At 44.0% G+C, this 13,205-nt stretch overlaps 2 protein-coding genes across 3 annotated transcripts; one reads left to right on the top strand and one right to left on the bottom strand.

Moving 5' to 3' along the window:
• Positions 1–3,381: 3,381 nt before the first annotated feature.
• On the bottom strand, positions 3,382–5,802 carry LOC109523947 (uncharacterized). Its single transcript, XM_019883462.1, has 2 exons — positions 5,578–5,802; positions 3,382–5,255 (listed from the first exon to the last, which is right to left on the bottom strand). The coding sequence occupies exon 2, from the start codon at positions 5,005–5,007 to the stop codon at positions 3,622–3,624; it is 1,386 nt and encodes a 461-aa protein (XP_019739021.1). The 5' UTR covers positions 5,008–5,255; positions 5,578–5,802; the 3' UTR covers positions 3,382–3,621.
• Positions 5,803–11,138: 5,336 nt separating this feature from the next.
• On the top strand, positions 11,139–12,819 carry LOC109523915 (cell wall protein IFF6-like). 2 transcript variants are annotated; one of them, XM_019883400.1, is made up of 4 exons: positions 11,139–11,262; positions 11,456–11,528; positions 11,938–12,234; positions 12,271–12,819. In XM_019883400.1, the coding sequence occupies exons 2-4, from the start codon at positions 11,466–11,468 to the stop codon at positions 12,517–12,519; spliced, it is 609 nt and encodes a 202-aa protein (XP_019738959.1). In that variant the 5' UTR covers positions 11,139–11,262; positions 11,456–11,465; the 3' UTR covers positions 12,520–12,819. The 2 variants fall into 2 exon arrangements, with proteins under 2 accessions (XP_019738959.1, XP_019738950.1); XM_019883391.1 differs by having other exon boundaries at positions 11,938–12,819.
• The last annotated feature ends 386 nt before the right edge of the window (positions 12,820–13,205 follow it).

Raw genomic sequence — 13,205 nt, 5'->3', positions numbered from 1 at the left:
GATTTAGCCAGTATTCAGGAAACAAATAAATGACACGCCGGCACTAAAAAGGCTCGCTTCAATGCAAGTCCGGCTTTCATTTATCGGTCTAATAAGTTTGGATTCCGGGCTGAGCCAAAAGGGAGCAACTCTTAGCTCGCGCTCAATATCCCTGCTTGGTACTTTCACAATCCTTTGATATCGGAGAGAGTCATATTAAAAGATCTGTTATCGCAAGTCCAATTGTGGTTGAGGGGAGAGGTGACCCGCCCAGACAACCTGGCAGAGAATGGAACAAGGAACAATGCTCCGTCCTAAAAGCGTAGGCAATAAAAGAATGGAATGTCATTTTGATTTTTGCATTGCTAATTCGAGGAAAAAAAAAAAAGGTTTGAAACATTCATTCTAATTCTAGTCTCTGTATGTTGTGTCTCAAGGTGGAGTATTTCAAGCATAATTATGTTTTCAAATGGGGATCATTGTCCCAAACAAGGAGGGGGGGGGGGGGGGCCTCGGAAAATGTTGCCCGTCCATCATTCGTCATTCACCAGCAGGCGGGCCACCCGTCCGTCATCATCGCTCCGTCATGAAATCTGTGTTAAAAAATAGCTTTGAAAATATCCAATTGGAAGTTGACCATCATATTATCATGATTCTGTTTGTGACCAACAGGTGGCACTGTAGGGCTTTCCCTGCAGCTGCACACCTGTTGGTCGTTATGTAATTAGTTTGTTTGTTTAAAAGGCCTCCCGGCACGACCGCTCGCAGCTGCACACCTGTTGGTCGTTATGTAATTTGTTTTTTTTTTTGAAAAAGGCCTCCTGGCACGACCGCTCGCTGTTGTTTGTTTGTTTGTTTGTTTGTTTGTTTGTTTCTTTCTGTCATGGTTCTGTTCTCGTTTTTTTGCTTCAGTCGTCCTGTCATGTTTGTTTCTGTCATGGTTCTGCTCTCGTTTTTTTTTTTGCTTCAGTCATGGTTTTGGTTTTCTACTTTGGATTCTTTTTGTTTTCAAGACTTTGTTTGTTTAGGATTTAGTTTTCTATGTTTTTATTAATACAATTCATCAAGTACACCCTGCTCCTCCCTCCTGCCTGCTTTTTGGGGTCCACCACCGCCACCTCGCAATCGTGACACATATAAAAGATTCCAAATCGAATTTGAAAACATGCTTGGACATGAACGTCAGATTTATTAGAAAACATTTGTTTTTTAAAAGATGGCCGGCATTGGTGAAGTCGGTTGCAAACAAAAGGAAAAAAAAAGCCGGAATGTCTCTCACAAAGGTGGTACGGAGAGCTTTTTCTTGATGAAAGGGAAATTTTAATTCGAGTTGGTTTTAGCATACGACTCTGGCTTCAGCACTTGATGGGTTGATTTATTTCGGAGTACTTGATGGAGCCATCGTGAACGTTCATTAGCTGTCGTCGATGACCCTTTTTTGTACGGTTCCCTGATGCTTTGCACTTAAGATTGAATCCGTCCTTCACACTATCTAATCAGTGCGATGGCACATTCCGTGGCAATGATGGTTCAATCATGGTCACAACTGCTCCTGAGGATGCACTACAGATTCCCTTAAGATGTTGGTGAAAGGGAGGATGGCTTGCGCGTGATTGCTAAAATAAATGCTAACAAAGAAAAAGAAAGGTGCCGAAAAGATGCCGGGTAGATATGAATTGATATGTAAATCTATTCATGAGCTTTTGATATGAAGAGTGACTGTGGTCATTTTGCTCATCATAATAATGATTATTTTGATTGCTATTGAAATCACGATGATTAAAAATGTTTATTCCTTTTTTTTCAACACTTGGCATTTATTCAACTGCCAAAATTGTACCACTCAAAGCTGTTGATGAAGCCGATGCAGAACATTTTTGGACAATTTGGCTGATCAGCATGAACTCATCTGCAACTGCATTTCTCACCAAGTTTGTCAAAATAGGAGATTGTCTCCTTCAAGTTTGTCGGTCAAGGTAGGAGGTGTATATGAAATGGAACCTGTTGTCACAGACAAGGATTTTTTTTAGGTTATTATTTCACTGACATGTTTCGGCGGAAGTCTTTCGCCTTCTTCAGACTCTGGATAACCTAAAAAAATTGTTTCAGATAAAAGAACCAACAAGTTCAATTATCAGCAAGATACAGCATGAACTTTATTCCATTTTTGAGGCGTAAACGTATTTGTAATTTCCTGGGGAAAATAAAAACAGGTCTCCTTGATCTATTTTGCATCATTGTTTTGCACTTCAGCGTCTTGCTTTTTAGATGAGCAAAATACACCTGCGTCATTTGACAATTTTCAACACATCTCACCATATTGGACACTAAAAGCACGTCAATCAAATGACTAACTGCAGATCACTAATTGTCTAATTGATGCCCAAAGTAGCCAAAGCCTTCCCGTCGTTCTGGGCCAGAATCTGCCACCTCCATCAAGCGTTTGCTCGTCGGCGATGTGCACATTCACGTGCACGCCTCTCGCTTGAGGCTTCGTGCTGTCAGATCGACTTTACCCAGCAGACAGCGCAAGGTCATCAGATGACGACCAGCAGCCGGGGCTGCCCCCGGTCGCCCGGCTGTCCATATTCATCCTCAGTGAGGCGGCACAACACACTCACCGTCGGCAACCATTTTGGGATCGCAACTGACGGATGGGTTCCGATGCACACCAAACTTTGGGTCTTGAACTCGGAAGCTTTGCCTTCGTCTCTTGAGCCTTACCAAACGTAACCACAGACGCGTATCATGACTCGATTTACTTTCTGTCAGCATTTCGTATCATAATTGTTAAAATGCTGCAACAGAAAAAAAAACGCAAGAGAGGATGAAACAGTCGTTCATGGAAGTCAAGCACATGGTCAAATCACTCCAAATGTTTTTGTTTATATTTGAGACGTTGCTCAAAAAAACTTCCCTCCAGACCACCAAGCTGTGACCCGCCGCCACTCTCCGTCAACAAACAGCGGCGTGCTTGAATGCTTAATAGAGAAGAGTCGAGGGCAGAACGTCAGCGGGCTCTTGATGGCAATCATCGGGTTGCTCGAGCGGAAATTGGGGCTGCTTTTTAATGCGCCTCTGTATCAAAGAGAAAAAAACTCGCCAGCAAAGCGACAAGTACCGTTCGCTCACACAGAGCACAAATATACTCTCACTCATTTCGGTTCTCGCACAAGACCGCCGGCCGCTTTTCGCCAGTTAATTTCATCTACATATACAGAATCCTCAAAGGGGTGTTTTGTGATGGCCCCCAGGGTGTCACGTTCGGCCACAACAATGGCGGACTGATGTTTGGAGCGCTATTAATAGAATCACCGCCTTTATTGTGGACAAAGATAACATGCGCCTTGCCGAAGGCGCATGTCACAAAAAAAGTCCTCCCTCAAGTGATTTTTTTTTTTTGTTTGTTTTTTTATTTGTTTTTTTTTGCAGCCATCAACCTCAGATAACAACAAAAGCAAAAAGTGCGCTTTTGGGGCGCACGTTCCATTCATGGGATGAACAGCCATCGAAAACTACACCTCGCAGCACGAAATAAGTTGCAAAATCACAATACAAGCACAGAACGACGTTCGATAAGGAACAAATGAAGCGAACGAAGCCAGTAGCAAATGCAAACAGGCTCTGAAGGTACTCGTAGTTTTACTTGCTGGCTTTTCTTTTCTGCGCATGCTTGCGCGCTTTTCTTTTCTGCGCGCGGCAGTGAAACTGGCCGGAGAGAGACGAGCCGTTCAAGCTCGGGTCATTCCTCGCTCTGGTTTGTCCTTTTACAAACTCGCAGAAGAAGGAGAACGGTGGGAACGGAACACCGTGATCCTCTTTATATTTGGATCCTGCCGTAATCCATTTTTCTTGAAGATAGAAGGGCAACTTCTCCACAAGTTGTCCCAACCCCCTGGGTGTGTCAAGGTATGTCAAACCGGGCAAGTGTCCATCTTGCTTCGCAGCTTCCAGTTCGCCGATGAGGTCCGAGAGCTCCAGGAGCCTGCCGGGGTCTTTGCGGGAGAGCTTTGGGAATTTCTCTATTCTGGAAAAGAAGGAATTTTCAATGGCCTCGGGCAAGCCGTAGACTTCTTTGAGTCGCGTCCAGATCATCCCCAGACCAACAGAAGGGCACCTTAAGTGGACCGCTTTGACCCTCGTTGCGTGTTGAGAAGATTCCGGGCCCAGCCACTTGAGGAGGAGGTTTATTTCTTCAATCGGCGTGAGACCGATGTCGGCGACGGTGGTCTGGAACGTCAGCTTCCAGTTCAGATAGCCCTCCGGTTTGTCATCGAATTGAGTCAGCCCCCCAGATAGCAGCTGAATCTTTGCTAGGAACTTGGCGAGGTCACCGATTGCACGATCGGCGGCGCAAGGGTTTGAATTGAACCTCTGCTGCGCTTGAGGTCCACCATGGAAAGCGTCCGGCTGGGTTACAGTATTTTGCAGTTCCGGCTCTCGGTCCTGCGGCAAAAGGTGATCCTGACCGGCTTCCTGTTTGATATGAAGGGGTGTGAAGACTGATAACGGAGGGCCGGCGTGTTTCTCCTGGTTTGGTGTGACATTGTAAAGCTGGGCAAAGGAGTTGCTTTCGATATGAGTGGGTTCTGCTTCTCCGTGTTTATTTATATATTCTCTCACTTTCTGCTCTGGGGTGGTCTGAACAGGGAGGAATTCCAATACTTGTTCGCCTCGTTCTTCCATACTAAAGTGGGCCGCAGCCGACTCCATCGCATCTGCTTTGGCTGTAGCCGCATCGGCTTCTCTTCTCTGATGGAGAAGATCTAGGCTGACTTCCAAGCGTGCTTTTTCCATTTCGATATTGATTTCTTCCTCAGCATAGGCTAATCTGGCTCTTGCGCCTTGAGCTTCAGCCCGAGCGAGCACCGCCTCCACCCTGGCTCGGGATGAGGCGGATGACCTACTCAAAGATCCTTTTGAAGAGCTCAGAGTGAGCCGTGTTGCAGATCTTGAGGATTTACTGTGGTAGGAGAAGAGCGACCCCGTCTCCCCGTTGCTTTCACCGCTAGCATCCGGTTTCTCCATTTTGATTAGCGAGGGAGGCTGCCGAAATTGAACGCGTGCACAATTGGCTCTCCTTTCAAGCTGGCGCACGCAATCCCGAGATTGAAGTTCCGCTGCCCCTCGCAGAGTGCTCGGATTTCGCTTTCTCTTAGGCACCGAATGCAAATTCCTGTTCTCCCTGCGGAGTCGCAGCCAGCTCAACTACCACTTGCGTTTTCCAAGGATCGGGCAATTGTTGTTTGTGGCAGGGTTGATCATAAGATGTGAAACTGCAACACAAGAACAGAGTGGTGTCTGGTAAGCACCAAACCAAGTTAGCTAATCCAATAGCATACACGTGCAAACAATCAGTGTCGACCAGGATTCATCTGTGCATAATCGTTAAGTGTCTCGTATGAAACAACAAAAGAGTGCGAGTCAGTGTATCAGCTGCAAAATTATCCACTTGCTCATGTTGCCATTCATAACGAGAAATAACCGGTTGACATGAATGGAGAAAACTAACACCGAGGCATCTGAGCTAACGTCATAATGGAATGTGACCAAGGCAACAATGAACATGAATCCAATTAGACAGCAAAGAATGTTTACCTTTGGTCCTTTTTTTTCCTTCGTGCTCAAGCTTCTCTTTCCAAAGTCCCCTGGTGGAAAATGAGCCCTGGAGCTCAATTCTATGTGACATCGCCTTGAAAGAAGTGTGCTCATAAAGCTTTGTGACATGGAGATGATGGCGGAGAGTTAACGTGTCATTTACACTTGCTCTGTAAAAAAAAATAAATAAATAAATAAACGGACTGAACCGGTGTGCTGACTTTGAACCCGACATGCAGTGTGTGCGTGTGTCATAACCTCCACTGAACCCTCTTGTGTTCGATCAAACCCGAGCCACTGTTCTAAATGGTGGTTTTTGTTGGTGTCTTTTGTCATCGAAAAAAAAAAAACTGGGGGAGATTACACTAAAGAGTCAGTCGCCATGTAGTGACTTTCGAGCAATACCCTCCAAAAAGCAGAATGCTGACACACGCGCGTAACACTAAAGAAAAGCATTGCGCAGGTCGGCACTATGGGTAAGAATTAGATAAGGTCAGATGATATCGACAATCGTCATTCGACAAAGGCTTTCATTTCTACAAGCTCGATCTCCATGAACATGCTCACACTTTGCACTAAACATGAGATACAATGTCTTCAGACGAAAGTGAAGTTAGTTAATTCGCGCCCGGCCTGATCGAGTGCACATTTCCCCAGATGCACAGAATGTACGGGTACCTAAGTGTTTCTTTGGAAAATAAGACAAAAATACTTGTAAACAAGAAATGGGGGGAGCGTGGGTGAAGTGCCCAATGTCAAATAGGTAACATTAAAGTGCATCCTAGACTCACACTTTGAATCGCCACCTCATTCAAACCTCACAGCGTTTTGCAACGACACTCACGTCTCCTCGTCCACGCGGAGGAAAATGGACTCATTTGAAAGAGGAGCGTTATCAGGCGACGTCTTGCCCACGCGGCCGCTGATGGCTGCAATCAACAGGAGGACGAAGAGGGGGGACTTGAGAAAGCGGCTCGTCAGCACTGATATGGTCTTCTGTATCACCTTTGATTGAGTTCAAATCCTTAAAGGATGTGCCGTGATGATTGCCATCGCGTGTAGTGCCTGTGCGAGTGGTGATGTCTGAAGAAAGCTGTCATTTTCTATGCATGTCCGAAAGAGTGTGCAAATGAAAGGAAAAAACGGAAGGTCTTGACAGTCTGCCACGAAAACATCCGTCCATGTTCTCATCCGCTTCTCCTCGCGAGGGTCGCGGGCGTGCCGGAGCCTATCCCGGCCGTCTTCGGGCAGTAGCACACCCTGAACTGCTTACCAGCCAATGGCAGGGCAAACACAGACAAACAACCATTCGCACTGTGTGGAGTCTCTATGATCTCCCCCCGGGTCTGCGCGGGTTTTCTCCGGGTACTCCGGAGCACCAAATTCACTCAAGGAATGAGAGGGGTACTGATTGGGTTTGGGTGGAGGCACACGCTGGAAAAGGACAAGAATGATGATTAGTAGAAGTAAATTTTAAGACAATATATGTGTAAAGGTTCTGTTTGTGGCCAGCAGGTGGCACTGTAGGGCTCCGCCTGCAGCTGCACAGATGTTGGTCGTTGTGTCATTAGTTGTCTGTCTTAAAAGGACTCCCGGCACGGCCACTCGGTGTCGGGTCGTTGTTTGTTGCTGTCATGTTTGTTTTCTGTCATTGTTTCTGTTGCTGTTAGTTTTTTTTGCTGCAACCATGGTTTTTGTTTGTTACTTTGGATTCTTTTTGTTTTCTTGTATTTAGTTGCCTCAGTATTTTGGTAATGGTTTGTTACTTTGGATTCTTTTTGTTTTCTTGTATTGAGTTGCCTCAGTATTTTGGTCATACAATTTGTCTAGTTCACCCTGCTCCTCCCTGCCTTCCTGCTTTTTGGGGTCCTCCAACGACACTACCATCATGCAAATCGTGACAATGTCCGTGAATGAGAGAGGAGAAAAAAAAATGGATGGACATCAATCTTCCCATTCCTCCTATCGATAGGAAGCTGTCGATCTTGCTTCAGAGATGTCCGACTGAGTGATAGGATGTCGTTAAAGGTCGCACACACATTTATTGAGTGGCGTCGGATGTCCGACTGAGTGATAGGATGTCGTTAAAGGTCACACATTTATTGAGTGGCGTCAATTGCGACGCTGGAACGATGAACGCGAAGAGATGAAATGGCTCTTCTTGTGACCGCATTTCTCAAGTTTGTGACTCATAAGTGACGCTTATAACGGGAAGTACCACATGTGGCTCAAGGTCATTTTTAGACAAGAGGAAGTGGTGTTGCTCAAAAAATATGAGGTGTGCGGGATGTCTGCGTCATAACGAGGATGACGATAGTTCAGGTGAATACCCAAATGAACGCCATATGCAAATTATGACAGCAGTGTAAACATAGCCTAATGCAAATTATGACAGCAGTGTAAACATAGCCTAGTTTCGGTCTCTGTCTCGGTTGGCATGGCCTTGACTAAAACGTTCGCTTTTAGAATACAAATCAATCTTTTATCAAGCTCATACTCGCATGTGCACTTTGGGCTATGAAAACAAAGCCGTCATGCATTCCTAACAATCGAGATCGAAATCCATCAAGGTTGCTCACGGCGACTTTGTTCATCCGCGTCTCATGAAGCCTCTTGAATGACACGTCCCCTTTATGATTCGCGCTGAGGTAACAGGAAGACGACCGTTTCAGTCGTGTCTCCATCTATTGGAGTAACACAGTTGTGTCACACAGACAGACACGCACACACACACTTATCAAACTCTTACCCCCCTGTAAAATTCCACAGGCTGCCACTCCGTCTGCCTGAATGATGAATAAATTCTTCATTTCATCAAACGCAATTTGTCATACGTTACCTCAGTCAAATCGTCGCCATGACGAACTTCACAGTTATCGGATCAGCCGAGCCAAAAGCAGTAAAATCTGACCGTCATCCAGTGCCAAACGCCCACAGACATTTTTTTTTTCTTTCTGAATTCTTTCCTTATGGAATATCTGCACGACAGCAAACAAAGAAGGCATACATTAGTTGCTGGTCGCTTTTCCCATATTAACTCCATCCGAGCGTGTCGAACAAAGTCACATGCCTGTAATTAAGGAATACGTACAGAACAAAAGAGTGCATAAAGGCCTCCATTTTGTGCTGGGACATGCACAAGAACCGAGGTTAGGGTTCGGAATAATTTCGGAGACGTAATAGCTTTAGTCCAACCACTGATTGATTTTTTTTGTTCTAGCTTTATGAATACATTTGAATCAGCCTCATTTATAAATCATACAGGAAGTAAAATGATTCAAAGAATCCAACAACGTCTGAGAAATATAGTTGAACCCCGTTACAATGTACTTGGACGGACATGACGAATCTCTACGGGATTTCGTTGAAACCACTTTCAATAAAATGGCCGCCAACTACGATGCGTAATACAGTATGAACCTTTCTAGGTGTAAAAACATGAACATGTAATACAGTATAATGGAGGAGTATCCTGCGCTGTCCAGTTGCTTCAGCAGCACGGGCGTCATTAAAACGACCAGATTCTCGTCGTTTTAATGACGGTGACGTTGATGTTGTAAAAATGTGTATATCTTTATCTATATCGATATCTATATAGCTAGATATATAGATATAGACTTGAAAGGCGCTTATAAATAAAATGTATTATTTTTATTATATATAGATGTATAAGTGTATAAGATATGTCAAGTGTAAGTGAAAAACCGAATCCACATTTTGTGTAATCTGGGCCTTCTTGCTCCCCCCACTGCCCCACAGTTGCAGGTAACCTCGACTCTTACTCATTGTCGATTGCGACGCTGGAACGATGAACGCGAAGAGATGAAATGGCTCTTCTTGTGACCGCATTTCTCAAGTTTGTGACTCATAAGTGACGCTTATAACGGGAAGTACCACATGTGGCTCAAGGTCATTTTTAGACAAGAGGAAGTGGTGTTGCTCAAAAAATATGAGGTGTGCGGGATGTCTGCGTCATAACGAGGATGACGATAGTTCAGGTGAATACCCAAATGAACGCCATATGCAAATTATGACAGCAGTGTAAACATAGCCTAATGCAAATTATGACAGCAGTGTAAACATAGCCTAATGCAAATTATGACAGCAGTGTAAACATAGCCTAGTTTCGGTCTCTGTCTCGGTTGGCATGGCCTTGACTAAAACGTTCGCTTTTAGAATACAAATCAATCTTTTATCAAGCTCATACTCGCATGTGCACTTTGGGCTATGAAAACAAAGCCGTCATGCATTCCTAACAATCGAGATCGAAATCCATCAAGGTTGCTCACGGCGACTTTGTTCATCCGCGTCTCATGAAGCCTCTTGAATGACACGTCCCCTTTATGATTCGCGCTGAGGTAACAGGAAGACGACCGTTTCAGTCGTGTCTCCATCTATTGGAGTAACACAGTTGTGTCACACAGACAGACACGCACACACACACTTATCAAACTCTTACCCCCCTGTAAAATTCCACAGGCTGCCACTCCGTCTGCCTGAATGATGAATAAATTCTTCATTTCATCAAACGCAATTTGTCATACGTTACCTCAGTCAAATCGTCGCCATGACGAACTTCACAGTTATCGGATCAGCCGAGCCAAAAGCAGTAAAATCTGACCGTCATCCAGTGCCAAACGCCCACAGACATTTTTTTTTTCTTTCTGAATTCTTTCCTTATGGAATATCTGCACGACAGCAAACAAAGAAGGCATACATTAGTTGCTGGTCGCTTTTCCCATATTAACTCCATCCGAGCGTGTCGAACAAAGTCACATGCCTGTAATTAAGGAATACGTACAGAACAAAAGAGTGCATAAAGGCCTCCATTTTGTGCTGGGACATGCACAAGAACCGAGGTTAGGGTTCGGAATAATTTCGGAGACGTAATAGCTTTAGTCCAACCACTGATTGATTTTTTTTGTTCTAGCTTTATGAATACATTTGAATCAGCCTCATTTATAAATCATACAGGAAGTAAAATGATTCAAAGAATCCAACAACGTCTGAGAAATATAGTTGAACCCCGTTACAATGTACTTGGACGGACATGACGAATCTCTACGGGATTTCGTTGAAACCACTTTCAATAAAATGGCCGCCAACTACGATGCGTAATACAGTATGACCCTTTCTAGGTGTAAAAACATGAACATGTAATACAGTATAATGGAGGAGTATCCTGCGCTGTCCAGTTGCTTCAGCAGCACGGGCGTCATTAAAACGACCAGATTCTCGTACCAGATTCTCGTCGTTTTAATCACGGTGACGTTGATGTTGTAAAAATGTGTATATCTTTATCTATATCGATATCTATATAGCTAGATATATAGATATAGACTTGAAAGGCGCTTATAAATAAAATGTATTATTTTTATTATATATAGATGTATAAGTGTATAAGATATGTCAAGTGTAAGTGAAAAACCGAATCCACATTTTGTGTAATCTGGGCCTTCTTGCTCCCCCCACTGCCCCACAGTTGCAGGTAACCTCGACTCTTACTCATTCCTCTCCACAAAGCCACAATAGCCCTGCCCAGCTTCTCCGCACGGCCTACTTAAGCATCAGATCATCCCAAATGACACTCCCACATCTTTTTGGACTCAACGCAAATACTTTAGACCGAATTTAAGGGAACTGAAAGATCCGAGTGACTGTTGTGGTATCGTCGGGGGGTAAAAGGTAAATCTATGTTGATGAATTCATATTTGTACCCAATATTTCTTAAAAATCCCTGGAGCGGCATGTTTTGTAATATAAGTACAGCGTTGATGTATTATAAATATGATATTGTTTTTCTTTGCAGGAAGCATGTTTTGTAATATAAGTACAGCGTTGATGTATTTTATATATATGATATTGTTTTTCTTTGCAGGAGCCAATTCATGATGAATCTTCCAACTTTTTCACTGATGGTTGTACTTCTTGCGACAGCTTCGACTAAACCAGTGAGCCTTGACTTACTTTTCACTCCCCTTTGAACACACGTATCAGTCTCTTTAAAATTCTGGTACATCCTGTACATGAGTGTAATTTTCTCTTATTTTTTTAAATGGTGTGAGTAAACTGCACTGTGCTATTCAATCTGGTCTCTAAATGTGTTAAGGCAAACACCCGCAAAATGTGTCTAACTTGTATTCAATCATTTATGAGAGAAAAGTCAGTCACAGTTGTAGGCGAGTTGCGATAGGAGGTAAGCAGAAGTGGGGACGGATTTCACATTTGACTTCACTTCACAGGAGAGGCGATTCGTCAATAACTCTGCTTCATTAAACCGACAAATTTTATTCTGGATCAGCACTGCTAAATGATCGGCTATGGTGTATTATATTCTCCCCTTTGATATTCCATCTACAGGTTGATGACAACTGGCTGCAGGATGCTGCCATCACCGAAAATAACCAGAAACAAGAATCACTTGCTCGGGACAACTGGAGTCTTTCTTCTGAGTCCGCTCGCTCACATGACTCGGGGAAGTCCAGAGACGTCTCTGAAAGTGAATCCGCTGAGGAGTCCATTGAACTGCCGTCCGCGGAGCCACTGGCAGAATTTTTCGAGGAGTCATCCGAAGAATCCTCTGAGGAGGCACCTGAAAAGTTTTCCGAGGGGTCCGCCAAGCATTTCTCTGAGGAATCTTCTGAGGAGTCGTCAGAGGAATCCTCTGAGGAGTCTTCCGAAGAGTCCTCAGAGGAATCCTCTGAGGAGTCTTCCGAAGAGTCTTCTGAAGAGTCTTCTGAGGAGTCCTCCGAGGAGTCCTCCGAGGAAGTTCCCGTCACAGATCCCATGATGACAACCACAGAAGACACAAATACATCCACTCCCAAACCTGCCACCACAATCTCAAATGAGCAAGACACAACCACACCTGCTGGAGATGTGACTGTAAGCAGTGGCCTTTCCACAGAGTCTCACATCACCGAAAGACGCGGAGACAACTAACACAGTGACCGCGAACCTAAAATATATTTCAAAAGGTGATGATTGTGGGCTAAAAGTTGATTAGACTCATTGTTATCCGGATCCATTTTTTAAAATTTGTTTCTGATCAAACATGTTGTAGCTGCAATGAAATCAGGAAACGAATGCTCATATTGCTTAATATTGTATATATTTGAAGACATTTATTAATAACTGTTCTAATGGATGAAATGTACTGTTTTCAAACGTACCATCGGGTGTACATACCATACCTCTAAAATCCCACAAATAAATGTTATGTTTCACAAGAGTGAAAAAAAAGCTGTCAAAATGTATGCTTTCTCACACAAAATGCCACTTACACATTGCATGGGGTGAAAAAAAAAAAAAGAAAAAATACATTCACTGGTCAAAGGTGTCCCTAATGCTGTGTCTGCTCAGTGTATGACATGATGGAAGGATTCAAAGTTTCTACCGCCACCTAGTGGTGAAACGCGTGAATTAAGGGCATGTGGGAATGATGTCCTTATATTGCCTGTGGGCAAATGTAATACAAAAAATATATCTTTTCTATACTGGAAACGAATTTCTGAAAATATGTCCTGTGAGCAAGCACTTGATGCCCCACCGTTGGAACAGCCACATCGATGCTTGTCAAGGTCTTTTTTTGGGGGTGGGGGGGGGGGGTAGGGCCGCGGTCACTTTTC

Source organism: Hippocampus comes, unplaced genomic scaffold, assembly GCF_001891065.2.
Source record: "Hippocampus comes isolate QL1 unplaced genomic scaffold, H_comes_QL1_v1.1 scaffold232, whole genome shotgun sequence".
In the NCBI taxonomy this organism is placed as follows: Eukaryota; Metazoa; Chordata; class Actinopteri; order Syngnathiformes; family Syngnathidae; genus Hippocampus; species Hippocampus comes.
Note: the sequence above shows the minus strand (reverse complement) of the source record. Positions and strands in the feature narration are given on the sequence as shown.